Source organism: Crotalus tigris, unplaced genomic scaffold (assembly GCF_016545835.1).
Source record: "Crotalus tigris isolate CLP2741 ecotype Arizona unplaced genomic scaffold, ASM1654583v1 scf7180000018306.2785112, whole genome shotgun sequence".
Classification (NCBI taxonomy): domain Eukaryota; kingdom Metazoa; phylum Chordata; class Lepidosauria; order Squamata; family Viperidae; genus Crotalus; species Crotalus tigris.
The window spans coordinates 2,126,716-2,154,669 of record NW_024096934.1 but is presented as its reverse complement, the minus strand read 5'-3'; the positions used below and the strand labels follow the sequence as shown (position 1 = coordinate 2,154,669).

At 43.9% G+C, this 27,954-nt stretch overlaps 1 protein-coding gene across 5 annotated transcripts in view; it reads left to right on the top strand.

The window, feature by feature from the left end:
* TEP1 (telomerase associated protein 1) overlaps nt 1-27,954 on the top strand; it is a 101,204-nt gene that overhangs the window by 10,683 nt on the left and 62,567 nt on the right. For all 5 annotated transcript variants that reach the window (XM_039350104.1, XM_039350102.1, XM_039350103.1 and 2 more), the window contains 13 exons: nt 1,407-1,559; nt 2,595-2,729; nt 5,353-5,514; nt 7,290-7,445; nt 16,996-17,088; nt 17,304-17,431; nt 18,451-18,608; nt 21,526-21,635; nt 22,843-22,933; nt 24,179-24,338; nt 25,331-25,553; nt 26,540-26,686; nt 27,839-27,913. In XM_039350104.1, coding sequence (XP_039206038.1) covers nt 1,407-1,559; nt 2,595-2,729; nt 5,353-5,514; nt 7,290-7,445; nt 16,996-17,088; nt 17,304-17,431; nt 18,451-18,608; nt 21,526-21,635; nt 22,843-22,933; nt 24,179-24,338; nt 25,331-25,553; nt 26,540-26,686; nt 27,839-27,913 — 1,791 coding nt within the window. The remainder of the gene's footprint in view (nt 1-1,406; nt 1,560-2,594; nt 2,730-5,352; nt 5,515-7,289; nt 7,446-16,995; nt 17,089-17,303; nt 17,432-18,450; nt 18,609-21,525; nt 21,636-22,842; nt 22,934-24,178; nt 24,339-25,330; nt 25,554-26,539; nt 26,687-27,838; nt 27,914-27,954) is intronic.

Sequence of the window (27,954 nt, the reverse complement as noted above, 5' to 3'; positions counted from 1 at the left end):
AAAAACCTGCAGCATGGATTGGAGAACAAAAGTACGCGGTATCATCGAAGGAGTAAAAGAATTGCAATGGAAATGGAAGAACTGATGGCAGGTGGATCAAGGCAGTCACAGAATGGATCCCACTCGATAAAAAGCATCCACAAAAGAGACCTAAAATGAGATGGATCAATGAGGGCCCAATTGGCAAAGGAAAGCCCAGGACCGTATCGGTTGGAAACATGCAGAAGAGGCCTTCATCCTGCAGTGGATCGACAAAGGCTAGAATGATGATGATTTTTTTTGGAGAGTGGGCATCAGAATTTCATTTTTTTAAATGTGTGCCAGTGTGTTCACAGAAAAAAGGGACAATAAAAGCTATCTTATAGTTACTTTTTTCTCTGATGTGTTCCCATGATGTCTTCTGCTGTGCTTCAACGTCCCCTCCATGCATTTTATGGGGACTTGGGGCTGAGAGCTGCCTCTCTTTTTCAGCACTCGTTGGTTCCAGACATTTGACAAACAGTTCCTTATTAGATAGCTTGAATGGGCAGCATCGACACACGGTACGTGCTGTTGGAGCAGATCTGGAAAATCAAATGGAGGGAATGGCATCCTAAACTTCAAGATAGCAGCATCACCTTCTTTCACATTTAGTGGGTGGCCATTGCTTGTAGGATGATTTAATAATAATAATAATAGTAATAATAATAATTGTTAGAAGGGACCTTGGAGGTCATCTGGTCCAACCCCCTGCTCAGGCAGGAAACCCTATAACATTTCAAACAAATGGCCGTCCAGTCTCTTCTTAAAAACTTCCAGTGTTGGAGCATTCACTGCTTCTGGAGGCAGGTTGTTCCACTGGTTAATTGTTCTCAGTGTCAGGAAGATTCTCCTTAGTTCTAGGTTGCTTCTCTCCTTGATTAGTTTCCATCCATTGCTTCTTCTGCCTGTCAGATGCTTTGGAGAATAGCTTGACCCCCTCTTCTTTCTGGCAGCCCCTGAGATACTGGAATACTGCTATCATGTCCCCCCTCATCCTTCTCTTCGTTAAACTAGACATACCCAATTCCAGCAGCCGTTTCTTATATGCTTTAGCCTCCAGTCCCCTAATCATCTTTGTTGCTCTTCTCTGTACTGTTTCTAGAGTGTCAACATCTTTTTTACATCGTGGTGACCAAAACTGGATGCAGTATTCCAAGTGTGGCCTTACCAAGGCATTGTATAGTGATATTAACACTTCACATGATCTTGATTCTATCCCTCTGTTAATGCAGCCTAGCACTGTGTTGGCCTTTTTGGCAGCTGCAGCACACTGCTGGCTCATATTTAAGTGATTGTCCACTAGGTCTTCAAGATCCCTCTCACAGTTACTACTATTGACTTAGTGGCTTCACAGTGACTTGTATTTTTCTTCTGTTCAACGGTAGAAACAAGAGGATGAGATGGACTCATTTGGTGGCATCCCAGAATATGTCCTTGCGGTGCCGGAAGATGAGTCGGAGCAACTACAGGAGGAGGATGACACCCTGTTGTCTGAGATACAGGAGGAGGATGAAGGGTTAGCTGTAAAAGAGCAGAAGGTAAGCGGGCAACTCTTTGAGGGCGCCATGATTCCCCCCCCCCATTTTTGTGGATGTTTGCAAACAAAAACAGCTTTGCAAGCAAGAATAATGCAGGTAGCCCTTGACTTACGACCACAACGGAGCCCTATATTTTTGTTGCTGAGCGAGTTTTGCCCCACTTTACAACCGTTCTTGAGTGAATCAGTGCAGTTGTTAAGTCAGTATCATGGTTGTTAAGTGAATCTGGCTTCCCCGTTAATGTTGCCTGTCAGAAGGTCGCAAAAGGTGATCACATGACCTTGGGACATTACAACCATCATAAATACATGCCAGTTGTCAAGTCTTTGACCATGTGACCATAGGGATGCTGCAAGGTTTATAAGTTATGAAAAAGTGATCATAAGTCACTTTTTTCAGTGCTATTTTAACTTAGAACAGTCACTAAACAAATGCATAGAATAGAATAGAATAGAATAGAATAGAATAGAATAGAATAGAATAGAATAGAATAGAATAGAATAGAATAGAATAGAATAACAGTTGGAAGGGACCTTGGAGGTCTTCTAGTCCAGCCCCCTGCTCAGTGAGGAAACCCTACATCGTTTCAGACATATCGTTGTAAGTTGAGGACAACCTGTACTCATTCCTCCTCCTATTTTCCCAACAACAAGAACCCTGTGAGGTGGGCTGGACTGAGACAGAGGGACTGGCCCAAGGTCAGCGAGCAAGGTTTGGTGTCTAAGGCAGGATTAGAATTCAGAGTTGTAAGTGTAAAAACAGTCATAATTCACTTTTTTCCAGTGGTGTTATAACTTTGAACAGTCTCTAAACAGATGGTTGTAAGTCAAGAACTACCTGTGCTTCTGCATTCTTTTGTTCTAGTTTCCTACTTAGTCTGGAATGGTTTTTTTTAAAGTTCTCATGGTATCTTTTTCTCCGGATTTATAGTAGTTAAACAGTCTCTTATGGACTAGGAATTTAGAATTGGTAAGGAAATTCCCATGAGCATTACCTCAGTCTCCCCCCCCCCTTTTTTTTTTTTTTTTTTTTTAGCTAATGCTCCTGAGCTTGGTCTGCTGCTCGTTGGTGGAAGGGGCCACTTTTGGGAATCCTCCGGGGTTGCTGCAGCAGAAATTGATGAAAGTATGTAAGAATCTGGCAGAATATGAACCTGAATTCATCCTCAAGGTATGAAAGGTGGCTGTGGAGCCTGGGCTTGAGAGTTGGGGTGGGTGGGATGTGTAAGGCATTAGGAGCAGCTGTGTACCATGGATGTCCCTGAACTTAAGAGGTTATCTGATTATAATTGTTGCAGAGGTTTAGCTCTGATTGCACCATTTTTCTGTACAGGATTGACTTCCCCGGTTTATTGGGTGGTCAACTTTGTTGTGGGTATCATAGAATACCCAAAACCTTTAATAATTTCCTATAATTATAAGACTCGAAACGTTAGTCAAATGATCTGAAACACATCTTCAAATCAACCATGATTTTCACCCATTGTACCACTTTCAGGATATGGCAACATCCGAGTACCACCAGTCGCCTAGCAAGGTGTCAAAAATTTGATGACCAAAAAAAAAAAAAAAAGGAAAAAAGTGATAAAGTACAGGTAGTCCTCAACTTACAACAGTTCGCTTAGTGACTGTTCAAAGTTACAATAGCACTGAAAAAAGTGCCCCCCCCAGCCACAGCCCAGCAAGACACCTGCCTGCCCGCCTGGCAGCGCTCTTCCTTCTGTCCGAGGTTTTCATTGTTGTGAGCATTTCTGTTGAGGATTGGCAGCGGGGATGAGGGGGGGTGTTTGGTTTTTATTCCCCCCCCCCGTCTGCTGGGTGGTTGTAGCAGGTTTTGGTCACTTCACATGATCCTGGGACACTGTGACCGTCATAAATATGAATTAGTTGCCAAGCATCTGAATGTAAATCCCAAGACCCTGGAGATGCTGCAATATTCCAGCTGATCAGCGCTTCTTCTGGGCTCATCAGAAGCACCAGGATCAGCGCCGAGATCCAGCTGGAGCCTGGCGCTGATCCTGATGGTTCCACTGAGCCCTGACAGCCCCGAAGAAGTGCTGATCCTGGTGCTTCTGCTGAGCCCTGACAGCCCTGCAGCTCCAGCCATCTCTCGCTCAGACTTGTGCAGTGCTGCCACCGGTTCAGCTCATTCCCCTCCCCCGCTTCTAGGGCGGTCGCGTACCACCTGCCAGGTGCCAATGTACCGCAGGTGGTACCCATACCACTGGTTCAAAAGCCCTGGACTAGAAGACCTCCAGGGTCTTTCAACATTATACATGTCACATCAGGAGTACTGAAGTACTGAAGGGATTGAACGGTGGCATCACTGTTGCCTGTAGGGCTGCCTAGCCGGGGGGCTCCTTTCACATCCTTGTTAAGTTGCCCATGAAAGTGATCCACTTATCTACTCATTGCGGCCCGCTTTCGAACTGCTGGGTCAGGAGGTGGAGGTCCCTGTAATGGGAGCTCATTCTATCCCACGGCAGCAACCGGGTCTCAAACGCAAGCCTGCTGATCGTCATCCCAGCATCCTAACTTCGTGAGCCAACCCTATGATTCTAATGTAAAAGCTTCAGAATGGCTTTCCCAGTGCCTGGTGCTGAGCATTGTGGACAATTTAAAACATGCGGTACGTGCAAGGAGACCTAAGGGTATTTTTGAATTCTTCAAGAAAGAGAAGTATTCCAAAAGCCGGAATAGAAAAACTCTTAGCTGATTGCAAAGAATATTTGGAAACTGCTATTTCCACAAAACAGAATTATTTATAACTATTCTGACTGGAAGGACATCCAACTTTTTGCACCTATCACAATACTATTTTTTTTTTTCAATTTGTAAATGTCTGCACATCAGCAGCAAGTCTTCATTCCAACTTGCAGAACTATGTTGGGCTGTAACCTGGTACCACATTGAGGGATTGCCTACCGCTGTTTATTTGTTGTTGTTAGTTGCGAAGTCGTGTCCAACCCATCGCGACCCCATGGACAACGTTCCTCCAGGTCTTCCTGTCCTCTACCATCTTCTGGAGTCCATTTAAGCTCACGCCTACTGCTTCAGTGACTCCATCCAGCCACTTCATTCTCTGTTGTCCCCTTCTTCTGTTGCCCTCAATCTTTCCCAGCATTAGGCTCTTCTCCAGTGAGTCCTTCCTTCTCATTAGGTGGCCAAAGTATTCGAGTTTCAACTTCAGGATCTGGCCTTCTAAGGAGCAGTCGGGGTTGATCTCTTCTAGGACTGACCGGTTTGAACGCCTTGCAGTCCAAGGCACTCGCGGGAGTCTTCTCCAGCACCATAGTTCAAAGGTCTCATTTCTTTGTCGCTCAGCCTTTCTTATGGTCCAACTTTCACAGCCATACATTGCAACTGGGAAAACCATGGCCTTGACTATGCTCACTTTTGTTAGCAGGGTGATGTCTCTGCTTTTTAGTATGCTGTCTAGATTTGCCATAGCTTTCCTCCCCAGGAGCAAGCGTCTTTTAATTTCTTGGCTGCAGTCCCCATCTGCGGTGATCTTGGAGCCCAGAAAAATAAAATCTGTTTTATTTAGGGACTCTGAAACATAATTAAATCAGAATAGAGTTGGAAGAGACCTTGGAAGTGTTCTAGTCCAACCCCTGCTCAGAGCAGGGATATCTACATATATTTTGAGCAGGGATAGCTACATTTTGCACACAACTAAATCTTTAAACACCACCAATCTGATATTATTAAGTATTAAGATTCCTAACCATCCAAATAATATTAGGATTGAACTGTTTTTTGCCCACCGAAACGATCTCTTTCTCTTTGCTCAGGTTGCCTTGTATGCCCGCCAAGAACTGAACATCCGTAGTACGGCTAATTTCCTCCTGGCGTTGGCTTCCTACCTTCAGCCCTGCCGCCCACATGTGCGGCGCTATTTCTGCCATGCGGTACAACTCCCATCAGACTGGATGCAGGTGGCCAGGCTCTATCAAGTAAGAACAACTCCTATATTCTCCTATTTCCTCTTCAGCAGGGAGTTCTGGATTTCATCCAAGATGGAACCCTTGGATTGATAGATTGATTGAAGAGTACAGAGAAGAGCAACAAAGATGATTAGGGGACTGGAGGCTAAAACATATAAGGAACGGTTGCTGAAATTGGGTATATCTAGTTCTACTCGTCATCTTCAGGCTGGGGTCTTCGGCTTCGTGCTTCTGCGAGCAAAGTGTGATCGGAGCTGCCGTCTCTCTATAAATATTGGTGGGGGTGTGTGGAGTGCTGGCTTAGTTGCTGTAGGTGGATTGGTTGGCTGTGTTGGAGTTATTGTTTGCAGATTGTTTGGCTGTTTCGTAACATCCTGAGTAGTTGAGGTGCTGGCTGTGTGCCCATTAGTCTTTTGTGTTGTAACGACCTGGGTAATGGGCTGTGTGATGACATCCTGAGATCTAGTGCAGTGATATCCTGAGTTCTGTGTTGCACCATCCTGGGTGGTTGGCTATGTTGTAACATCCTGAGCTTTAGCGTTGTAGCCTCCTGAGTTCTGTGATGTGATGTCCAGGGCAGAAGGCTGCGAAGTAACACACCGGGCTTTGGTTTGGCTCCGAGTTTGTGGTCTAGCTTTGTGTTCATGGCGTGCGTCTGTTTGCTTTGTGTGGAGGTCGGAGGGAGGTGCAGCACCTGTTGATGTTGTCGTGGTTTGGCTTCTGGATGGTGGTTGCATTTCGTCTGAGGGATGGGTTTGGGCTTGGGTTTGGGTCAGGTGAGGGTGAATGGTAGTGGCGTACTGTGTTGTTCTGGGTCCTGTGTCAGTTTTCGTGGCTAGGACTCGTTTGTTGATTAGGGCTAGTTTCCAGATGTCTGGTAGGCAGGAGGTATCATCATGTTTATTCATGTTGTGGGGGTGTTTTTCTATTTCGATGGCTTCCATAATTATTCTCTTGTTGTGGTGTTCAGTTTTGGAGATTAGTTTGGTTCCTTCAAAATCAATTTCATGTCCTGTAGCTTTAAGGTGCTGGGAGGAAGTTTTTTCTTCTTTACTAACTGCGTTCTTGTGTTCTGCGATGCGTGCATTTATTCTCCTATTAGTTTGTCCAGTGTATGTGGCTGGGCAGATTTTGCATGGTATTTCATAGACTCCTTGGCTTTCTAGCTGGATCGTGTCTTTGGGGTTTCTTAAGATGTTGGCTATTTTTGGGTCAGTGCCGAAGGCTGTCTTGATATTGTGTTTGTAGAGAATTTTGCTGATATTTATCTGTGGTGCCTTTGATGTAGGGGAGGAGGGCAATATCGTTGTACTGTTCTATGTCTCGGTCCTTGGGGGATGTTTCCCTTTGGATTAGGTTGGTAATAGTATTTCTTTGGAATCCGTTGGAGATTAATACTTTTGTGAGAATGTGTAATTCAGTTTTCAGGTGGTCTTTGTCTGCCACAAAGAAGAGGGAGTCAGACTATTCTCCAAAGCACCTGAAGGCAGGGCAAGAAACAACGGATGGAAACTAATCAAGGAGAGAAGCAACCTAGAACTAAGGAGAAATTTTCTGACAGTTAGAACAATTAATCAGTGGAACAACCTGACTCCAGAAGTTGTGGATTCACCAACACTGAACGTTTTCAAGAAGAGACTAGACAACCATTTATCTGAAATGGTATAGGATTTCCTGCCTCAGCAGGAGGTTGGACTAGAAGGCCTCTAAGGTCTCTTCCAATTCTAATATTGTGTTATTCTGACTTTCCACTTGGTGCCCTTTCCCTTCTCCTCTCTGTACAGAGCCTAGCAGGGGAAGAAGGAACACTGGCTCCCATGCCTTCCTGTCTCCGCACTGGAATGGCCGATAAGTTCCGGCAGTTTGGTGCCTATCAGTTGGCCAAATACAACACACGCAAGAGCCGGGGCAAGCAACGTCACAAGCCAAAGGCTACAAAGGTAGAGTACTGGGTTTTAAAATTTAAAATTAGACTGTAAACTGGCAGATTCTTTCCTCCTCTCATCTGAGTTGCTGTGATGTCGTGGATGGTTCCCAAACATTCTAACCAATTGAAGGTCAGAAAATTCCTCAAGGGATGCGTGCAACCATTTGGATGCTGAGCAAAGTCCTGAACTAACTTTGATAATGTGTGCAGCAGCTGTTTTGGGGCCCCCTAGACTGGCCCGTGTTACATCACTGTTCCACCACCCGGTTTGCTTCTGAGTGCAATTCAAGGTGTTGCTTATTATCTATAAAGCCCTGTGTGGCATTGATCTAGGTCAGGGGTAGGCAGCCTTGGCTCTTTTATGACTCGTGGACTTCAACTCCCAGAATTCCTGAGCCAGCCACGCTGAGGGGAAAGGGAGAGGTTAATATGCTGAGCCATGCTGGCTCAGGAATTCTGGGAGTTGAAGCCCACGAGTCATAAAAGAGCCGAGGTTGCCTATCCTTGATCTAGGTTATTTGAGGAACCCTTTCACTCCTGTGAGACAGTCCCATTCCACCTGTGCTCGTAGAGCAGTGGTTCTCAACCTGTGGGTCGGGACCCCATTTGGGGTCAAACGACCATTTCACGAGGGTCGCCAAACAACGCAGTCCGCCATTTTTTTCCCCCTTTTCCTTAACTGTGCTACTCCCTTTTATTCTATTGGCTTTTGAAAGCCAATAGAATAGACTCTCTTGAATAGAGTCTAATTCTATTGGCTTTCAAAAGCCAATAGGAATTGTCCAGGCTGTCTCTGCCCCGCTGAGCCTGCCAAAAGTCCCATTCTGCAAACGGTGCTGCACCAGTTGAGTAGTCCTCGACTTACGACTGGTTGAGTAGTCCTTGACTTACGACCGGTTGGGGGTCGCGGCATTAAAAAGGTTGAGAACCACTGTGGTAGAGGAAGTGTACTGCAGATCCTGTCGATCATTGAATTCTGGCTGGTGGGGGTTCAACATAAGAGCTTTCTTTGCTGTGTCCCCAGCCCTTTGGAACATCTTGCCTCCTGAGATGAAATTGGTTCCTACCCTCCTGTAGGTGATATTTAGTTGACCTTCCTGACTTTCCTTAAGACCTCGAAGGCTCTGCCAGTTGGCCTGGGGGTCCAGATGGGAGAATTTTAGTTTGGGGCCTAAAACTGCAATAAATACAAGTTATAACGAAAGATGGGATGGAAGGGAGGAGACTGTACCAGGTATGTGTGTGGGGGGGGAGAGGTGGTAACTGCTGTTAGTCAATCAATCACCTCTCCCCCTCCCCCTGTATAGTCTCCGTCCATCTTTAGCTATAACTTGTGTTTATTGCAGCTTTAATATTTTACCTATGTTTTTATATCTCTGCGTGCACTGAGGGTTTCATTTTAACGCTGTAAGCCTCCCAGAGTCGCCTTGTGACAGGACGGGTGGCAAACAAATTTAATAACTAAATCAGAGGTCCTCAACCTTTTGGCTACCAGGGACCGGTTCCGTGGAGAAAGGTTTTTCCACGGACCGGAGAGTGTGTGGTTTTGTGTGCTGCCTGCATCCCACAGATGGGGCTTTGCTTGTTTGTGCGGCCCGGTTGCTGGCATGCTGCAGCCTGGTACTGCTTCACAGACCAGGGGTTAGGGATCCCTGACCTAAATGATAATCTAGCAACCTAGAACCAAGAAGAAATTTCCTGACACACTGGAAGTTTTTAAGAAGAGACGGGACAGCCATTTGTCTGAAATGATATTGGGTTTCCTGCCTAAGCAGGGGGTTGGACTAGGTCAGGGCTTTTCAACCAGTGGTACGGGCACCACCTGTGGTACATTGGCACCGGGCAGGTGGTACGCGACCATCCTAGAAAAGTAGCGGGGGAGGGGAATGAGCTGAACCGGTGGCAGCACTGCACAAGTCTGAGAGAGAGACGGCTGGAGCTGCAGGACTGTCAGGGCTCAGGGGAAGCGCCAGGATCAGCCCCAGGCTCCAGCTGGAGCTCGGTGCTGATCCTGGCGCTTCTGCTAAGCCCAGAAGAAGCGCCGATCAGCTGGAATGTTGCAGCCTCTCCAGGGTCTTGTGATTTACATTCAGATGCTTGGCAACTGATTCATATTTATGACGGTCACAGTGTCCCAGGGTTATGTGAAGTGACCAAAACCTGCTGCAAACACCCAGCAGATGGGGGGAATAAAAACCAAACACCCCCACCCTACCCCCGCTGCCAATCCTGAACAGATATGCTGACAACAATAAAAACCTCGGACAGAAGGAAGAGCGCGGCCAGGCGGGCAGGCAGGTGTCTTTCTCAGCTGTGGCTGGGGGGGGGGCACTTTTTTCAGTGCCATTGTAACTTCGAACAGTCACTAAGCGAACTATTGTAAGTCGAGGACTACCTGTACTTTATCACTTTTTTCCTTTTTTTTTTGGTCATCAAGTTTTTGACACCTTGCTAGGCGACTGGTGGTGCTCAGATGTTGCCATATCTTAAAAGTGGTACAATGGTTGAAAAGGTTGAAAAGCCCTGGACTAGAAGACGTTCAAGGTCCCTTCCAACTCTGCTATTCCCTTCCCTTCCCTTCGCTTCCCTTCATAATGCAGAACTGGGTGATGGAAGCCAATTGTTTGAAAGGGGGACAACTGATTGTGAGTGTGAATACTGTAGGTCTTTTATAATTAGCCTAATGTGGTAAGAGAGGTTAAGAATACAAGTAGTCCTCATTTAACAATGGCAAGTGGTATCGGTAACACATGTCACCAAGTGTCACGGTCGTAAAGCACGACCTCACCTGATCACGCCAACCTACAACAGCAGTTCCAGCAGTCATTAAGAGAATCCCACACCGTCATTAAGTACGATGTCAACTGGTTGCCATTTGCCACTTCCTGCTGGCTTCCTCATTGATTTTGCCCGTTGGAAAGTCACAAATGACAATGGCGTGACTGTGGGAGGCTATGATGTTGAAATTGTGAGCCAGTTTCCAACCACCCAAACCACGATCATGTGAGTGTGGGCCGCTGCAAACAATGGTACACCCCACTTGTTTAGCACCGTTGTGACTTTGAACAGGTGCTGAACAAGTGGTCGTTAAGCGAGGACTATCTAAAAACATTGAAAAATGCAGTTAAAGCAAAGCTGGCTGAGGAATTCTGGGAGTGGTGGTTAAGCTCGACGCAAGGCTTGAGGAAGTGGAAGACAAAGTTGACTCTTTGGATGACAAAATTCAAGACGTGGAAAGGAAGGTGGACTCCTCACAAGAAGATATTTTGATGTTTCAGTATAGACAGATGGAGTATGCCCTGAGGATTAGAGGCCTCAAGGAAGATATCAATCAAGATTTGGTGGAGGTGGTCCTTACTGATCTGGCGCTGGCCTTGGATATGGATAAAGGAGAATTACAGAGAGAAGTGGAAAAAATTTATAGACTCAACTCCTGGATTGCTAAGCAGAAGAATTTGCCTAGAGATGTGGTGATTTACTTTACAAAGAAGTCCCTGCGGAATGAGATTATACAAGTCTTTTACAACAAAAGATTTCAGATTGCCGCCCAAGATGTCATCATTCTAAAGGAAATCCCATCCAAAATTTTAAGAAGTAGAAAAGACTTTGCTTTTTTAACCAATGAGCTTAAAGCTAGATCGATGCCATTTAGATGGGAAATTCCGATGGGTATTGTTTTGAGCCATGCTGGGACACGCTACAGATTGAACACAGTTGATAAAGCTAGAGATTTTTATACTTCGGTCCTGGGTGCAGGCTCAACTTCATCTGGTCGGAAATCTTTGAGTGGTAAGGAAGCTGAGCAGCAATCTGAGGCATTAGATTTGGTTTCCGCAGGGATGATAGAAGCGGCAAAGCAACGCCAGACGGAGGCTAAAGAGCAGAGGATGACTCGTGCAGCCTATAAGCGTAAAGAGAAGGAGCAACGTAAAAAAGAGCCCAAAGAGAGTTCTCCTGGAAGTGCTTCACCGCCGGTGGGAGGAGCAAGACCCAAGAGTTATGCAACACACGCAGCTCTGTCAGATTTTGATGGTGTCTTCTCCAGGCTGCGTGCCAAGGGAGATGGCAAAGTTTTTGACCTGGAATGTTAATGGATTGAATTCTCCTCAGAAACGGAAAAAAATCTTTTATTATTTGAAGCAACATACCAATGATGTTATTTGTCTACAGGAAACTCATATTTTACTTAAAGACCAGAAATATTTAGTTAATGCTCGTTTGGGATCTCATTTTATATCTCCTGCTCCTGGGAAGAAAGGGGGAGTTGTTATATATGTTAAACAAAACCTACCAGCTTGTCTGGTAGAATCAGATCCCCAGGGGAGATATGTGATGATTGAACTTGGTATATATGGTAAGAAAGTACTTATAGTTGGACTTTACGCTCCAAATCAACAACAGGAACAATTTTATAAACAGTTACATCAAAAAATAACTTTGCTTGATTATAGATCAGTGGTATTAATGGGTGATTGGAATGGTGTCTTAGATACACTAAGGGATAAGAAAGGTTCCTCTCCTTTTCTTAAACAAGCAAGGCTACCTAAAGCCTTTTTTGACATGAAAGAAGACTGGGAATTAAGGGATTATTGGCGGGAACGTAATCAAGAGGAGAGAGACTTTACTTTTTTTTCTGATAGACACCAATCTTTTTCAAGAATTGACTTTTTCTTGATTACCACGGACTTGTATAATAAAGTAAAGAATGTAAAGATTTTTCCTAGATCACTGACGGATCATAGTCCAGTTTGGATGGAGCTGATTCAAGAGAAAGAGGAAAGAAGATCTTGGAGAGTTAATGAAAATTTGTTTAGACAAGAAAAGAATGTTCAAAAACTAAAGGAGTGTTTAAAGGACTATTTTGCTTTGAATATGTATAAGGGGACTTCAATGTCAATGGTATGGGATGCAGGTAAAGCATTTATGCGCGGTGTTTTGATAAAAATGAATAATTTTTATAAGCGAAATCAGATTCAGAAACGTAGAGAACTTGAAGATGAAATTAAATTAAAAGAAAGGGCTTTGATTTTAAATCCTTCTGATGAGAGTATTAAAGAATCTGTAAAGTTATTAAGGTCACAATTTAATATGTTGATAGCAGATCAAGCTGCAACCAACTTATTATTTATGAAACAAAATACATTTTGTAATGCCAATAAGCCTGGGAGATGGTTGGCTTATCAATTAAGAAAGAAACAGAGACAAAGAATAATAGAGAAAATAAACTATCAGGGTAAATTAGTTTCTCAGAAGGAATTGATTAAAAAATCTTTTTTGGATTATTATCAAAACCTATATAAATCTACTAATATACAAATGCTAGATATAAATAAATATTTAGCTGAGGCAAGTTTTCCTAAACTGACTGAGGATCAGAAATATGAAATTAATGGTTTAATTACTAAGGAGGAAATTACCTCAGCAATTCAACAATTGAAATTAGGGAAAGCACCGGGTACGGATGGGTTAACAGCTGTTTATTACAAAGTTCTAATAGAGGAGATGATCCAACCATTACATGATCTTTTTAATGGTATTTTACAGGGTTTAGAGATTCCTCCTTCATGGCGTAGTGCTTTTATATCATTGATTCCAAAGGAGGATCAAGATCTTACCCTACCAAAAAATTACAGGCCTATATCTCTTTTAAATGTGGATTATAAGATATTTGTAAAAATTTTGGTAAATAGGCTTATGAGGGTGGTGCATCATCTTGTGCATAAAGATCAATCAGGATTTATAACAGGAAGGTATATGAAAAATAATGTCAGACAAATTATTAATTTACTAGAATATTTAGACAAGAACAACCAAGTTCCTGCAGGGCTCATATTTTTAGATGCTGAAAAAGCATTTGATCAATTGAATTGGCATTTTATGTTAAGAGTAATGGAAGAAATGAATTTTGGTGAAAAGATATTACAAGCCCTTACGGTAATATATCAAAAACAAACGGCACAACTTATTGTTAATGGAGGTTTGTCGGAGGTTTTTACAATAGAGAAAGGTACTAGACAGGGGTGTCCTTTATCGCCATTGTTGTTTGTTTTAACATTGGAAATATTATTGATCAAAATTCGAGAGTCTCAGGAAATTAAAGGAATATATGTTAATAAAAAAGAATATAAGTTGAGAGCTTTTGCGGATGACTTGGTTGTTACTTTGTCGCAACCTGATTATTCTGTAGTAAACTTATTACAGTTGATTCATCATTATGGTTTGGTCTCGGGTTTTAAGATTAACGTAAATAAGACTAAAATTTTACCTAAAAATATGTCGAGTCAGGAGAAGCAGATTTTGGTCAACTTGACGGGTTTTGAGATTGTTAATAAGGTAAAATATTTGGGGGTGATGCTGTCTGTTTCTAATGCAAAATTATTTAAAAATAATTATGAAAGGTTGTGGGTCAGGGTACAGAAGGACTTGAAGAATTGGGAAAAGTTGCAATTATCCCTCATGGGAAGAATTGCAGTGATAAAAATGAATATTCTACCCAAGTTTCTTTTTTTGTTTCAAATGTTACCAATTTTGAAAAATGAGATTAATTTAAATGAGTGGCAGAAGGGTCTCAACAAATTTATTTGGGCAGGGAAAAAACCAAGGGTTAAGTTTAAAATTATGCAAGACTTCCGTGAGAGGGGTGGACTTAAGGTACCAAATTTGAAATTATATTATGATGCGGTGGTTTTAACATTAATTAGTGATTGGGTAAATTTGACAAATTCTGAGATACTTTATCTAGAGGGATGGGATTTACTTTATGGGTGGCATGCCTATTTAATATTTAATAAAAAAATAGATTGGGCTTTTAAATCTCATATTTTAAGAATTTCTTTACTTAGGATTTGGAGAAAATATTATAAAAGTGATTTTAAAGTACCATTATGGGCTATACCTTGGCATGCGATAGAAGGAATAAAAAGAGGGGTTAAAATGGATATGGTGTCTTATAGACAGTTACTTAAATGGGATGGACAAAACTGGCAATTAAAATCACGGGAAGAGTTAGCACAAGAAAATTTTACTTATTCTTGGTTCCAATATAGGCAATTATTAGATAGATGGAAGATGGATTGTAAGGTGGGTTTTCTTAGAGAAGATGAAAACCTTATTAATCAACTGAAGGATCAAAGACAAACCCACATTAAGAGAATTTATGGGGTTTTAGTTGAATTGGACTCAGAAACGGAACTAATTAAAGATTGTATGATTAGATGGGCGCAGAATTTTGTTGAGCCAGTTTCATTGGACACCTGGGAAACTATTTGGGTGAGAAATGTCAAATTTACTCAAGCACAGAACTTAAGGGAGAATTTTTATAAAATGTTTTATAGATGGCACCTTGATCCACAAAAAATGTCTTATAGGTATCCTGACGTGCAACCCAAATGTTGGAGATGTGGTTATAAGGAGGCTTCTTATTATCATATTTGGTGGTCATGCAGAGAGATAAAAGCATTTTGGATTAAAATATGGTGGAATATCCAGAGAATTTTTAGAAGGAAGGTAAAATTTACTCCGCAATTATTTTTGTTAGGTATTGTTACAGATTGTGATACAAAGGAGGTTGTATTGATGTTAAACTTGATCACAGCCGCTAGGCTGTTAGTAGGACAATACTGGAAGAAGGAATCTTTGCCTACATTGCAGGAATGGTTTCTTAAAGTAGCTTATCTGGCAGAAATGGCAAAGATTTCGGCTTTCTTAAAGCAACAAACGCAAGAGAAGTTTTTTGCTGTTTGGGATAAATGGATAAAATTTATACAATTTAGATTGGGTATACAAAAATATTATATAGTTTTTTCATAAGTTTTATTTTCATATATATTATAGATAATTTTTTATATATATAAATATAAAGTTTTTAATTTAATTTTATTTTTATTTTTTAAGCCTATATTCTGCTCTGGGAAGCTCAGGGGGGGGGGAAGGGAGGTTTTTTTTTTTTTTTTTGGGAGGGCTGGGGGATGGGTTTTTTTTTTTTTTATTTAATATATGTATTGTTTAGTTTTATTTTTCTGTATATGTTGCCTCTTGTTTTGTATTATTTTTCCTTAATTTGTATTATTTTTCCTTATTTGTAAAATTTATAAAACTTTCAATAAAAAAAAAAAAAAAAAAGAATACAAGTAGTCCTCATTTAACAATGGCAAGTGGTATCGGTAACACATGTCACCAAGTGTCACGGTCGTAAAGCACGACCTCACCTGATCACGCCAACCTACAACAGCAGTTCCAGCAGTCATTAAGAGAATCCCACACCGTCATTAAGTACGATGTCAACTGGTTGCCATTTGCCACTTCCTGCTGGCTTCCTCATTGATTTTGCCCGTTGGAAAGTCACAAATGACAATGGCGTGACTGTGGGAGGCTATGATGTTGAAATTGTGAGCCAGTTTCCAACCACCCAAACCACGATCATGTGAGTGTGGGCCGCTGCAAACAATGGTACACCCCACTTGTTTAGCACCGTTGTGACTTTGAACAGGTGCTGAACAAGTGGTCGTTAAGCGAGGACTATCTAAAAACATTGAAAAATGCAGTTAAAGCAAAGCTGGCTGAGGAATTCTGGGAGTTGAAGTCCACAAGTCTTAAAGTTGCCAAGGTTGAGGACCCTGGTTTAGAGGACTGAAGGCTAAAACATATAAAGAACAGTTGCTGGTTCTAGTTTAATGAAAACAAGGACTAGGAGTGACATGATAGTAGTGTCCCCATATTTGACGGAATGCCATAAAGAAGAGAGAGTCAAGTTATTCTCCAAAGTACCTGAAGCCAGAATAAGAAGCAAAGGACGGAAACTAATCAAGGAGAGAACCAGCGTAGAACTAAGGAGAAATATCTTGACAGAGAGAACAATTAGCCAGTGGAATAGCTTGCCTTCAGAAGATGTGGGTGCTCTATCACTGGAGGGTTTTAAAGTTGAGATTGGACAACCATTTGTCTGAAATGGTATAGGGCAGTGATGGCGAACCTTTTAGAGACCGAGTGCCCAAACTGCAACCCAAAACTCACGCATCATCGGGTGCTGGGTGGGTGTGGCCCATTGGGTGGGCATGGCCCATTGGATGGGTGTGGCCCATTAGATGGGTGTGGCTGCGGTGGTAATGGCAGACTGGGTGGGACTAAAAAGTTCAATCAATCAATTCCAACTTTGCAAGATCTTTTTTTTCCCCACAAGAAGTTGAAATTGTCTGATTGATTGAACCTTTTTTTTTTTTTTGCACACGGCGGCGGAGGCCTAAAGCGAAAAGGTTTTATAAAAACCCAGCTGAAGGCCTAGGACTGGGGCGACAGCGCGCGTGCCCACAGAGAGGGCTCTGAGTGCCGTCTCTGGCACCCGTGCCATAGGTTCACCACCACTGGTATAGGGCTTCCTGCTTGAGCAGAGGGTTGGACTAGAAGACCTCCAAGGTCCCCTCCAACTCCATTATTCTGTTAATTGTGAATTAGTTTGTGTGAATGAAGACATATCTATGTCTCCATATCAAATACATCTCTAATAAGGACTCTTCTAGCATGTGAGAAATGAGATTATTTACTTTGGAAGTTTGTTTCTTCCACAGTCTGCAAGAACTACCTCTTGGGACAACTGGAAAAATCACAGACTAGGCCGGAACGAACTCTTTGCGGCAAAATGTGAGGCCTTGCAGAAAACAGTAAGTGCTCTCAGGATATGTATGTGTGAGAATGGAGGAATCCCTCTGTGTTTTCTACTTCATTTTGAACAATGCAAGATGAGGTGCTATCAAGGCATGCATTGAGATTAACTCCCCACCATCAGCCATTTATAAATGGAAGGGGTTTTTAAGGTGGTTGGGGGTATTCCTGTAAAATGCCAATTGCCTGATTCTCTGTCCTTTGACTTCTGTAGCGCCGAGAGGTGATGGATTCAATAAAAAAGAAAGCAGTTGTCAGAGATTTGTTCTCCCTGAAGAATTTGATCCACCGCCTTCACATTTCTGAGCCAGCTCAGCATGTTATGAGTCTCTTGGGACGGAGGTGAGACGGCCTAGCTCAGCCTGGTGTAGCATCTGGCTTTTGAGTTTTCTGCAGGGGTGTAGAGGTATTCTCGACTTAAACAGCAGTTCATTTAGTGACCATTCTACGTTACAACGGCATTGAAAAAAAGTGACTTAGGACCATTTTTCTCACGACTGTTATAGCATCCCTGAGGTCATGTGATCACAATGTGGGCACTTGGCAGCTGGTTTGTATTTATGACGCTTGCAGTGTGCCGAGGTCATGTGATCAACTTTTGACAAGCAAAGTCAACGGGGAAGCCAGATTCACTTAACGACAACTGTGTCACTAATTTAACAACTGCAGTGATTCACTTCACAACTGGGGCAAGAAAGATTGAAAAATGGGGCAAAATTCACCACAAATGTCTAACTTAACAACAGAAATTTGGGGGCCAATTGTGGCTGTAAGTCAAGGACTACCTGTAAGCGGAGGGGGATGCTAAAACTTGGAATGGCAATTTTTCCCTGGAGCCAGCTGACGGGACAAATACCAACAGGATTCCAGAGGTGTAGTCCTCAGCTTACGACCACAGTTGAGCCCAAAATTTCCATTGCTACGTAAGACAGTTGTTAAGTGAGTTTTGCTCCATTTTATGGCCTTTTTGCCACCATTGTTAAACGAATCACTGCAGTTAAGTGAATCATGTGGTCATTAAAAGAATTGGGCTTCACCCATTGACTTTGCCTGTCAGAAAGTCATAAAAGGTGGTCACATGACCCCAGGACACTGCAACCGTCACAAATACACGCCAGTCACCAAGCATCCCCATTTTGATCAGGTGACCACAGGGATGCTGCAATGGCCATAAGTATGAAAAATGGTCATTAGTCTCTTTTTTTCAGTGCCGTTGTAACTTTGAGCGGTCACTAAGCAAGTGGTTGTAAGCTGAGGACTAACTTGTATCCATTGGTTGGTCCATGTGAAAGTTGACCCTTGTTCTCCTCGTATGTTTCTTTTTGCAGACCTTGAGTTCACAGTCTTTTTCTCTTCTCTAGGTACCCCCCAGATCTGCCCTCCTTTTCCCGAAGCCGATTGCCAGGGCCCTGGGACCCGACCCTTGCGGGCACTCGCATGCGGCTGCCGTTGCCCCAGACTTGGGATCGAGAACTGAGCCACCGTGGGAACAAGGCTGCTGTCTGGGAAGAGCTGATTGGTAGGTGGAAGAGTCGACTCCTTTCCTTCCTTTTTCATGGGCTCATCTCACTGCTGGACCCCAAAATCTGAGAAAGGTATGCTTATTAGACAGAATTACAGTGGGAACACGGGAAATAAACACACAGAGAGGCAGTCCTTGAGTTATGACTACTTGTTCAGCAACCATTCAAAGTTATAACTGCTGAGCCGAGGTGGCGCAGCAGTTAGAGTGCAGTACTGCAGGCCACTTTAGCTGACTGTGTTCAGCAGGTCAGCGGTTCAAATCTCACCGGCTCAAGGTTGACTCAGCCTTCCATCCTTCCGGGGTAGGTAAAATGAGGACCCAGATTGTTGGGGGCAATGTAAATATATATATTTACATTGCTTACTGGTGTACACCGCTTAGAGAGTGCTTGCACTTAAAGCGGTATATAAGTCTCATAAATAAATAAATAAATAAATAAATAAATAATGGCACTGAAGGAATGGCTTCACAATCTTCACAAGAGCCCTGGTGGCGCAACGGTTGGAATGGAGTATTGCAGGCTAACTCTGCCCACAGCCTGGAGTTTGATCCTGACGGGGTTCGAGGTTGACTCAGCCTTCCATCCTTTTGAGGTTGGTAAAGTGAGGACCCAGGTTGTTGGGGGCAATAAGCTGACATTGTAAACTGCCCTGAAGTGCTCTTTATACTTTACACAGTGCTGTATGAAGTGATATAGGTGTCATTGCTATCTTCGAAGTTCTGGCTTTTGCAACATTCTCCACAAATCATGTGATTGCGATTCAGGTGTTTGGCAACTGGCTGGCACTTAGGACAGCTGCAGTGTTTTGTGGTCACTTGGTTGCCATTTGTGACCTTCTGTGATGCCTTTCCACAAGCAAAGTCAGTAAAGGGAAAGATGTAATCACCGTTTGCAAGCAAAGTCAAAGAGGAAAACAGATTCACTTAGCAACTGGGTTATTGATTTAACAACGGCAGTGGTTCACTTAACAAACATGGCAAGAAAAGTAATAAAATGGGGAAAAACAGGCCCCAACATGTGCGAGTTGGAACAAATACCTCTAATACCATTTTCTTGAGCACAGGTTCTCCTCAGGGCTGCGTCTTAAGTCCACTGCTGTTCACCCTGTTGACCCATGACTGTTGTACCAGGTTTGCCACCAACCATATTGTGAAGTTCGCAGATGATACAACAGTAGTGGGCCTTATTCAGGATGACAAGGTGGAAGCTTACTTCAAGGAGGTTGAGGGTTTGGTGAACTGGTGTAAGGAAAACAGCCTAGTTTTAAATACTGGAAAAACCAAAGAGATCATTGTTGATTTCAGAAAAGGCAGGCACAGCCATGCTTCTCTGCGCATTAATGATTCACCTGTGGAGATGGTTACCAGCATCAAATTCCTGGGTGTGCAGCTAACGAGTAGGCTGACTTGGTCGCTCAACAGTGAGAAACTGGTGAAGCAAGCGCAGTAGCGCCTGCGTTTTCTGCGTCGCATGAGAAAAGCACATCTTGCTTCCCCTGTCCTGACCACTTTCTACAGGGGGATGATCGAGAGTATCCTGTCATACAGCATCACAGTCTGGTTTGGAAGCATCACTGCTTCAGACAGGAAGGCGGTGCAGAGAGTGGTGAGAATGGCCGAAAAGATCATTGGCAGTTCCCTCCCATCCAGGACATAGCACAGAAGCGTTGTTTGAGCAGGGTCCGCAATATTGTCTGGGACACTACACATCCTCTTCACGACCTGTTTTCCTTGTTACCTTCTGGGCTTCGTGGTATCCGTGGCAGAACATCCAGATTCAGCCATAGTTTCATTCCATACAGCATTAACCTTGTGAACTCTCAAGCTTCCTCCTTCCGTTATATATTCAAGATGGACAGTATTTAATATTTATTTGCTATGTATACATAGGGATGTGGGTCTATACATATGTTGTTCGTAGTATGTTTAGGTGTGCGTCATGTATGTGTTTCACTTTGAGAGCGGGCAACTAAATTTAATTTTTGATGTGTGCCGTTGTCCCACAGTAAAAAAATGACAATAAAGGTTATCCTCTTCTCTTCTCTTCTCTTCTCTTCTCTTCTCTTCTCTTCTCTTCTCTTCTCTTCTCTTCTCTTCTCATCTTATCAAAATTCACTTAGCAGCAGAAATTTTGGGCTCAATTGTGGCCGTAAATCGAGAACTACCTGTAATTCCTGTGATTACTAAGAGTTGAAACTGACTTAATGAGAAATGATCAAAAGAAATTGGGAGTGTTATAGGTAGAACGGGTTTGGAAACTTTGACAGACAAAATATTGCAGGAGTGTGATAATTGTATTTATATTACATTATGTTATATTTGAATCCCTAATGTATTGCATAATGTGACTTACAATACATTATGCTACGCTACAAATTGCATTAATGCTTACCTAGTCACATTTCATCTTATACAACCCTGTGTTATGCCCTTTACATAAACCTAATGTATATGTATGTGTATTAAAATGTTAGTACGCTTCTGTGTTAAGGAACAAGGTTAAACAAAGAATGTAATAATATATCTTGGTAACAACAATGTCATGATGAGCAACATAATGAAAATTCTTTCCTTTAAATGGCAGTCATCTAAACTGCTGGTGGAAAGGAGGATTAAATCATTAGCCAAAGGAGATGTAATACAGCAGATGATACTAAAATATTTAGAAAATGCAAAGGGCAAAACACCAACTCTTGGGGGATGCAGAGGGACCCCTCTATCCCTTTTTTACTCCATTCTCCCACCTCCCAAGCCTGAATATATGTCTGGAAAGGAAAGATATAAGAATCAGGGTGCAATTCTTGAGTTTTTACTCATTTTTTTTTTAAATCGCGGTCTAAAATATCACTTCTGCTTGCTGAGTTCCAGCTTTGTCACCCTGTAAAATTACCATCTGCTTGCTTCCTCCTAGATTCAGGGAAGCTGCCCTTCATGGCCATGCTACGAAACCTGCGCAACATTTTGAGGTCTGGGGTGAGCGAGAGGCACCATCAACGTCTCTTCAAACGCCTCGAGGATAAGGTAATGTCGTCTGTACCAGGGCTTTTCAGCCTTTTCACCCATTGTGCCACTTTTAGGGTATGGCAACATCCGAGTACCACCAGTCGCCTAGCTAGGTGTCAAAAACTTGATGACCTTCCCCCCCCAAAAAGGAAATAAGTGATAAAGTACAGGTAGTCCTCGACTTACAACAGTTCGCTTAGTGACTGTTCGCAGTTACAATGGCACTGAAAAAAGTGCCCCCAAGCCACAGCCGGGCAAGACACCTGCCTGCCCACCCAGCGGCGCTCTTCCTCCTGTCCGAGGTTTTCATTGTTGTGAGTATTTCTGTTGAGGATTGGCAGCGGGGGTGGGATGGGGGCTGTTTGGTTTTTATTCCCGTCTGCTGGGTGGTTTCAGCAGGTTTTGGTCATTTCACATGACCCTGGGACAGTGTGACTGTCATAAATATGAATCAGTTGCCAAGCATCTGAATGTAAATCACAAGACCCTGGAGATGCAGCAACATTCCAGCTGATCGGCGCTTCTTCAGGGCTCAGCAGAAGTGCCAGGATCAGTACTGAGCTCCATCTGGAGCCTGGCGCTGATCCTGGTGCTTCTGCTGAGCCCTGACAGCCCTGCAACTCCAGCCATCTCTCGCTCAGGCTTGTGCAGTGCTGCCACCAGTTCAGCTCATTCCCCTCCCCCGCTACCACTTTTCTAGGATGGTCACGTACCACCTGCCAGGTGCCAATGTACCACAGGTGGTACCTGTACCACTGCTTGAAAACTCTATACAGGTGGTCCTCAACTTACAAGCACTTGTTTAGTGCCCATACAAAGTTACACTGAGAAAAGTGACTTGCGAGCGTTTTTCACCCTTAACTACCATTGCAGCGTTCCCGTGGTCACATGATCAGAATTTGGATGCTTGGCAACTGGCATGTATTTATGATGGTTGGAGTGTCTGAGGGTCATGTGATCCCCTTTTGGGACCTTTTGACGACCAAAATCAATGGGGAAGCCAGATTCACTTAACAACCGTGTTACTAATTTAACAACTGCAGTGATTCACTTAACTGTGGCACTAGATTGTTCTATACCAGGGGTAGTCAGCTAAGCTGGCTCAGGAATTCTGGGAGTTGAAATCCACGAGTCATAAAAGAGCCAAGGTTGACTACCCCTGTTCTGTACTTTAATGTTAATAACTTTCATTCTGTTTCTGCCTTTGGCATTGCTCTCCTTCCAGGACTCTGTCATCCACAGCAGACAGCTTCCTTTCCGATTCCTTTCAGCGTACAAAGTGATTGTGGACCTGGAAAGAGAACTTAAGAAAAAGGGTGAGGAATACTTAACCCGGGTGAATGGTTGGGAATTCTTTATTAACGTTGGAAAGTGCCTCCTAAGTCATTTTATCCTGCTCTGAACTTTTTTTTTTAATGCATCCTTTTGGAATCATGCTGGAACCCACCTTCAGGGAACCTCTGTTTACCAGAGATTCCCTGAGGATGGGCTTCAGCATGAGTCCAAAACGATGCATTAAAAAAAAAAGTTCAGAGCAGGATAAAATGACTAGACTTCTGGTCCCAGAGACTGACCCAGATTGTGTCCTGAAACATTATCCTGGGACAGGTATATTTGCCTTCATTCGTGATGAGTGATGAATGTCAAAGAACGCAAAAATGCTGATGAGGTTTACTAGTCCAGGGCTTTTCAACCAGTGGTACGGGTACCACCTGTGGTACATTGGCACCTGGCAGGTGGTACGCGACCATCCTATAAAAGTGGTAGCGGGGGAGGGTAATGAGCTGAACCGGTGGCAGCACCGCACAAGCCTGAGTGAGAGATGGCTGGAACTGCAGGGCTGTCAGGGCTCAGCGGAAGCACCAGGATCAGCACTCCTTCAGGGCTCTTGGGCTCAGTGGAAGCGCCAGGATCAGCGCCAGGCTCCAGCTGGAGCTCGATGCTGATCCTGGCGCTTCCGCTGAGCCCAGAAGAAGCGCCGATCAGCTGGAATGTTGCAGCATCTCTAGGGTCTTGTGATTTACATTCAGATGCTTGGCAACTGATTCATATTTATGATGGTCACAGTGTCTCTGGGTCATGTGAAGTGACCAAAAACTGCCACAACCACCCAGCAGACAGGAGGGCATAAAAACCAAACGCCCCCTCATCCCCCCCCACTGCCAATCCTCAACAGAAATGCTCACAACAATGAAAACCTTGGATTGGAGGAAGAGCGCTGCTGGGTGGGCAGGCAGGTATCTTGCTCGGCTGTGTCTTGGGAGGCACTTTTTTCAGTGCCATTGTAACTTCGAACAGTCACTAAGCGAACTGTTGTAAGTCGAGGACTACCTGTACTTTTATCACTTTTTTCCTTTTTTTTTTTTTTTTGGTCATCAAGTTTTTGACCCCTTGTTAGGCGACTGGTGGTACTCAGAAGTTGCCATATTCTAAAAGTGGTACAATAGGTGAAAAGATTGAAAAGCCCTGGACTCGGTTACCTACGGATAAAAGTATCTATTTTCAGACAAGGAAACAGAGATCTTCCTTTCTTGTTTCTTTGAGTATCATTTTTTTTTCAGACGAGCCACTCCCAAGTAACCTACAGCTCATCGAAAAGGTCGTAAAGCAAATGAAACTACCAATGAATTTTGGGAAACCCCGATATCTACGGGGTTGCATGGAGATCCCGCTAATTTTCCAGATGGTGAAGAAGGAGAAGAAAAAACTGCTTAAATCCAAGTAGGCGGCTATAGCTAGGACTGTCCTTGTCTTCTTGCTGAGCAGAGGTTCTGGAGAGGGAGAATGAAGTGTTAGGTGTAGGATTTAGACCAGTGATGGCAAACCTTTTAGACACCGAGTGCCCAAAAACCTCCCCCCCACCTGTTCCGCCCCCACCCCGCCCACTCTGCCTCCCCTCTGCCTGCCCCCGCCCCCGCCCGCAAGGCCGCCCACCTCCATGGCCCACTGCAGCAGATCGCCCAGGCGGCCCAGCAGTGCCATGGCGGCCACTCTCTATGCCCGTGCCCTGCAGCATCATCTGCGTGCAACAGGGCACAAGGGCGGAGTCTTGTCCCCGCTGCCCGGCTGCTATGTCCTTGGCTGGGCTATTCCACGCAAGCCGCGCCCAGGCGTGACTCTCCTTTGGGAGGGGCTGCTGGTGAGGAGGGGGCCGCCGGGAGAGGCGGGACTGGGGCAACGGCGCGCGTGCCCACAGAGAGGGCTCTGAGGGCCGCCTCTGGCACGCGTGCCATAGGTTCGCCACCACTGATTTAGACCATAGTAATGGGGTGACGCGATGGCTTACAGGTTAAGATACTGGTCTGGTCTGCTGGAAAGCCAGCAGCTGAGGTTTGAGACCTGAGCGCCACGTGACGGAGTGAGGTCCTGGTCTTGCCTTAGCTCCTGCCAGCCTAGCAGTTTGAAAGCACGCACATGCAACTGGATAAATAGGTACCATTTCGGTGGGAAGGTAACAGTACGCTGCGATGTCATGCTGACCACATAATCACGGAAACACCTTTGGACAGTGCTCAAGGTTGCCTACCCCTGCCATAGACGTTCAACAAGAAAATAGTATTTTTTTTATATTTTTAGACTTTCTTCTGAAGGGTCTTTGAGGCTCTCTGAGCTTGGTAGCTCAGAGAGTACCAGGGACCCCTCATTTCACCCTCTGAGCTGCAAATATTCCCCTTTATTCAGACTTTCTTCTTTCTCAATTTTGTATCTCACAGAGACATCCGCTACACCCCGGAGCTCCTGCAACGTTACTGTCAGGCTCTCGAGAATGCAGTTGGATTATCAGTTAAGCATAATATGCACCCCATTCCTGGACGGACTCTCATCTTGATCGCTAGCTCCTATCGATTGGCGAAACCTTGCGCCCCAGGCCAAAATATGTATTGTCCAACTTACGACAAGGATAACAGCAACGATCAGAGGAAGGATCCCATGACGGTTGGTAAACAGTTAATCAGTTGTCATTTAGTTCTCCCTCTTTTTTTTGGCCCTTAATTTTGTTCAACCTTATTATGTAAGGGCCTCCTTGCAAGCATGAATGCTGTAGGTAGTCCTTGACTTATGGCCATTCCTTGAATGACCGTTCAAAATTAGGATGGGGCTGGGGAAAAAAAATGACTTAACGACTGCTCCTTATATTTACAACCGTTGCAGCATCCGCACATCAAAATTTGGGTGCTTGGCAACTGGCCCATATTTATGATGTTCGAAGCATCTTGGGGTCACGTGATCGCCATTTTACTCTTGGGGACATTGTTAAGCAAATCACTGCAGTTGTTAAGTTAGCAACGTGGTTGTTAAGTGAATCTGGCTTCCCCACTGACTTGTCAGAAGATTGCAAAAGGTGACCCTGGGACACTGCAACCGTCATAAATATGAGTCAGTTGACAAACTTCTAAATTTTGATCACGTGACCATGGGGAACGCTGCAAGGATCGCAAGTGTGAAGAACAGTCATAAGTCACTTTTTTCAGTGCCGTTATAACTTTGAACAGTCACTAAACGAACTGTCGAGGACTACTTGCATTGGCATTTATAACAAATATGGTCAGCTAAATGGTTGTTAAATGAATCATGAAGCATCTTGGGGTCACATGATCGCCATTTTACTCTTGGGGACATTGTTAAGGAAGTTGTTAAGTTAGTAACATGGTTGTTAAGTGAATATGATTTCCCCCTCCATTGACTTTTCTTGTTAGAAGCTGGCTGGGAAGGTTGCAAATAGTGATCACATGACCCTGAGATAATGTCACAAATACATGCCAGTTGCCAAGTGCCCAGATGTTGATCACATGATCATGGGGATGCTGCAGTGGTCGTAAACGTGAAAACCGATCATTGGTCACTTTTTTTTCAATGCTGTTGTAACTTTGAACAGCCACCGTTGTGCGCCTCTTTTCATGTCATTCTTCTCCTCTCTCTAGATCCGAGACTTGGCCATGTTGCTGGGATCCATGTTATATTCAGTCTGTGAACAGGCTAAGGTCTTCCTCTGCAACTTTTCAGACATTGTGGGGGCTATCCCCATGACCGGTTCTGTGCTGAAGGATGTGCAAACCTTACAGAAGATGGTAAGACGTGGAACTGAGAGAGACATTGGGCTCAGGGCAAGGATTTGATTTCAGCAGTGGTGGGGTTCAAATATGTGAACAACTGCTTCTCTGTGTGGATGCTGCTTCCGGAAGTCCATGCTGGGCCTGGGCAACAAAAAATTAAGTACCGGTTCTGCCAAAGTGGTGCGAACCGGCTGAATCCCACCGGTGGATTTCAGGCTTCATCGTCTTTTGCTTTTATCCAGATATATAGGAATAATCACACATTGCATGAATCAGCCAGAGGGTTTAAGGGGAGCAAAGAAGCAGAGATGTTTAGTGACTGGGATTGGTGTAAATTAAATCTAGTTAGGTTCCCTGACTTTAATTTCTTCATCTTTCTCCTTCATTTTTGTTCTGTGTAAGTAAGCATAGCTTTGCTTACCTCCCCAAGGGAATGTTGGGATGGGTGTATAAATTTGCATAATGAAGATTGCAAAAACAATAGGAGAAAAAGAGGTACATTTTCCTCTTCTCTCCCCCCCCACCCCCAATATAACAAAGTAGAAAGAGAAACTGACATGGAGACAGAAGAAGCTGTCAGTCATTGATTGCCAGGTGCTGATTAGCCAGTTAGTGAATCTACAGAAGAGCTCCATTTTGTAGGAGAAGAGAAGGTAAAGCTGGGGGGGGGTAGTAAAATGTGTCATCAGTTTAGAATCCTTATGTTGCCACAAGGAATCCAAGTCCTCTTTGATTTCCACTCCCTCCATCTAGCGTCAGTTTAGTGCTGGCAGTTTTAGTTGTCCAGATTCTTGTGTATAGGCCTCAATAAATCATTTATGCTACAATCTATTTGCATTTATGCTGCAAAAAAATAAATGGGAGCCCTAGTGGCGCAGTGGTTAGAATGCAGTACTGCAGGTTAGCTCTACCCACTGCCAGGAGTTTGATCCTGGCTGGTGCAAGGTTGACTCAGCCTTCCATCCTTCCGAAGTCGGTAAAATGAGGACCCAGATTGTTGAGGGGCAATAGGCTGACGCTGTAAAACCGCTCAGAGAGAGATGTAAAGCACTATGGGATGGTATATAAGTCTAAGTGCTATCTACACAAATGGTCCTGATTCTTTGTGCCTGACACATTTACAATCATGGATCGAGGAGTGGCTGATGTGTCCAATGCTTCTTCCAGTACAATACAGTTTACTACAGTAATGATTGGTCATCATCGGACGTCATCAAGGATTTCTTGACTCGGCGGGAACACGTGAGTCCATGATAAAAATGGAGGAAGCCTTCAATTAGAAG